The following is a 3,581-nucleotide window of genomic DNA, read 5'->3' on the forward strand; positions in this document are numbered from 1 at the left end:
CTGTCAGTTACCAGAACTTCACCAAAAATCATTTAAGATTTATTTCAACTAATTGAATCACTAGATCCAAATTAATTTTTTGTTGTTAATCCTCACCAGAGGATATTTTCCCATTGCTTTTTAAAGAGTGTGGAAGGGAGGGGGAGAAACAGAGAGAGAGAAACATGGATGTGAGAGAGACACATTGATTGATTACCTCCCACATGTAACCGAGCCTGCAACTGAGATACGTGCCCTTGACCAGAATCAAACCTGGGAGCCTTCAGTCTGTGGGCCAATGCTCTATCCACTGAGCCAAACCTGCTAGGGCAAAATTAATTATTTTGTTATAGAACCATCACTTTTCTGCAGAAATAGACAAAAGCCAAAGCTAGCTTCCATTCATCACAGTTCTCTAGCCCAGTCTATTTCAATTGCTACAAGATTTGATTTTAAGATGCATTTGTATGGGAAGATTTAAAAATTGATGTCTGTGATTTCTGCTTGAATACAATGATTCATCTTTATTTCAAAATACAGCTTTTTAAAATTTTTGGCATACTCTTAACGGTGCATGTTCTTGATTGCCACTCACTTCATGTCGACATAACAGTTCAGGGCCATAATCACAATGCTGGAAGATTTCTGGAGCTAACAGGACATGCTCCCTATGTGTTTCTGGGGTAGAGAGGAGTAAGTTAGTTTTAACCTATCCTTACGATGTTTTTCTTGCCCGCTGACATGGCTCAGTGGTTGAGCATCGACCTATGAACCAGGAGGTCACAGTTTGATTCCCGTTCAGGGTGGGCTCGATTATGGGAGGCAACTGATCAATGATTCTTACCATTGATGTTTCTATAGATGCTTTAAAAAAGGTATTTTTAAAAATTGATTTCAGAGAGGAAGGCAGAGGGAGAGAGATAGAAACATCAATGATGAGAGGAAATCATTGATTGGCCATCTCCTGCATGTCCCACACTGGGGATTGAGCCCTCAGCCCGGGCATATGCCCTGACCAGGAATGGAACTGTGACCTCGTTAATGGGTCGATGTTCAACCACAGAGCCACAGTGACTGAGCTGCCTTGTGATTTCTTAATAGTTGGCTTCCTTTTGGGTTTGTTTTCCTGAATCAGTTGCTCAGTTGTTCCTTTTGTATCTATGTCGTCATGGTCATCAATCTGCCTTTCCAATACTGGGGTTGCATCTTCCATTGTAGCACAAACATCCAAGAGACAACCATGTGTAGGAGGAGTTATTAACTTCAAAATTAGAACCACAGACATGCTAGTCATCATACTATTACATAGTTTGGCAGTACCTCTGCCTTCAGTTTATATGTAACTTTCTAGATTTCTGGGACCTGTGCACTAAATATTTATATGCTTACATATGACAAAGAAGGTAGTTAAGTATTAATTCCTTAGTTAAGTATTAAATCCAAGTGGAAACAGAAGAATTTCAGATTCCAACTTGTACCTTCCTTTAAAATCATCTCCAAGTTGCTAGCAATAGTTCTTACAGGAAATAAACTATTTTACTGCATCAAGAAAAGGTAGCTGCGTGAATTTACGGCAAGCATGAATCCAGGAAGCCTTTAGAGACTGCCTCTCTTCGAATATTCTAGTCTATGAGATTGAGATGCTGTCTTCAGTTTAAAAGTCACTGGAGCAGAGCTCACTGGAGCAAAGCTGTCCTGCAGGGTTCATGATAGCTTACTATTCATGCAGAGCGTTCTGGGCAGCATGTGGCACGACGTTGGCACCTCTAACAACCCACGACGTGTGGCGCCCCATGGCTTCTCTTCTAGGGGCTAGCGGCAGAGTTTTCTGGTATTGCAGTCATCGCCAGACAAGCACTGTGAAGAGAGCCCTGTAAAGAGGAACTGTTGTCCCAGGTCGAGGGACTCCAACAAGATGTAAGATGACGTTTTATTCAAGGTAGGGGGTGGAGGAAGCCAAATCACGGTGGCACTTTGTTGTTATTTTGTTTTTAAAATATTTTTTATTGATTTCAGAGAGGAAGGGAGTGGAAGAGAGCGATAGAAACATCAATGATGAGAGAGAAGCACCAATCAGCTGCCTCCTGCACGCCCCAAACTGGGAACTGAGCCCACAACCCAGGCATATGCCCTGACCGGGAATCAAACCATGACCTCTTGGTTCATAGGTCGACGCTTAACCACTTAGCCATGCTGGCCAGGCCATAGTGGCACTTTGAATGCTGCGACAGACCTTAGGCAGCATCTTAACTTTTTAGTACTCGCATATTGTTTTTCTCCCACAAAGGGGACCAGTACATTTTTCTTGTTTGCTATCAAGCTCTAACCAGATTTCTTATATTTTAAATCTTACTCTTAAGTTCTCCCTGGAGCCTTATTTCCCCTTCACTTTTGTCACTAATCACAAATATACATAGGAATCTCCCGAGGAGTCGTTTCTGAATACATTATTTCAAGTGGAGGATGGAAGTGAAACCAGCTATTGCCCTGCTACCCAGTACTATGAATCATTCAGTATTTGCCTTCAGTCCTATTGTAGTTTTCCCCACATATGTTCAATTTTGTATCTAGCATTTCCCCACACTTGTCCTGGCCTCATGACTACTTCCCAACACTAAAACCCAACTCAGCTATACTACCTGGAATGGCTGTATCATATTCCACCAATGGTGGGTGGTGCCAGAAGTTACTTAACCACGCAGTTGAACAATATTTTGCAATTATAAATACTTTGGGAATAGAGCTAAGCTTTTATAGTTTGAGAATGTACCCTGAATCATGCTAATTCAGACTTCCTTATTTATAGCCACTGCTTTAGTTCTGTTTTTTTATATAAACCATATTTTGCAAATATTTTCACACAATAATAATATAGTTCTTGAAATGTGGGATGATATTTTATGTTCAAAGGAATTCTCTCAGGAGAATTCTCTCTTTCAAGTGAAGTCATTAATGACGCAGTGTGGAAGCATAATGCAGCTTATGTTTCAAATGTTGGAAACAATGGCCCATGCCTTTCAACAGTTGGTTGTCCAGGTGGCACTACATCAAGCGTAATAGGTTAGTTTCCTGTTTTAGGAATGGACTTGATTATGCCCAGCTGACATAGCTCAGTGGTTGAGCATTGACCTATGAACCAGGAGGTCATAGTTCAATTCCTGGTCAGGGCACATGCCCGGGTTGCAGGCTCGATCCCCAGTATGAGGCCTGCAGGAGGCAGCCAATCAATTATTCTCTCTCATCATTGATGTTTCTATCTCTCTCTCATTTCCTCTCTGAAATCAATAAAAATACTTTTAAAAAAATGAACGTAAAAATCAGCAAACAAATGTTAATTGGATCTCTACTGTATGCAGGACACCATAAGCCCTAAATACACTCTCAGTAAACTGATATCTAGTCAGGGCCTGCTGACTCTGAAGTAGACTGGAGTACGTAGAATGGAAGCACAGTTACAGTGCTGTGAGATACACAAGTGCAGCCACCTTTGATTTGAGAATTGAGGTCAGGCTTTCTGGAAGACTGTGGGAATGAGGATTAAGTTGATAGAAAAGATCAAGGACAGGGCTTTCCAGACTAAGTGAACAACATAAATAAAGACA

At 41.2% G+C, this 3,581-nt stretch overlaps 1 protein-coding gene across 1 annotated transcript; it reads right to left on the reverse strand.

The window, feature by feature from the left end:
* Positions 1 to 523: 523 nt before the first annotated feature.
* DKK4 (dickkopf WNT signaling pathway inhibitor 4) lies at positions 524 to 2,636 on the reverse strand (the record flags this gene model as incomplete). The annotated part of the gene is given in 7 exon segments (XM_079779385.1): positions 524 to 657; positions 1,063 to 1,206; positions 1,698 to 1,715; positions 1,718 to 1,746; positions 1,748 to 1,791; positions 1,795 to 1,836; positions 2,619 to 2,636. Coding segments are annotated over 7 exon segments (429 nt in total).
* Positions 2,637 to 3,581: the final 945 nt, after the last annotated feature.

Source organism: Cnephaeus nilssonii (assembly GCF_951640355.1).
Source record: "Cnephaeus nilssonii genome assembly, chromosome: 8".
NCBI classification, from domain to species: domain Eukaryota; kingdom Metazoa; phylum Chordata; class Mammalia; order Chiroptera; family Vespertilionidae; genus Cnephaeus; species Cnephaeus nilssonii.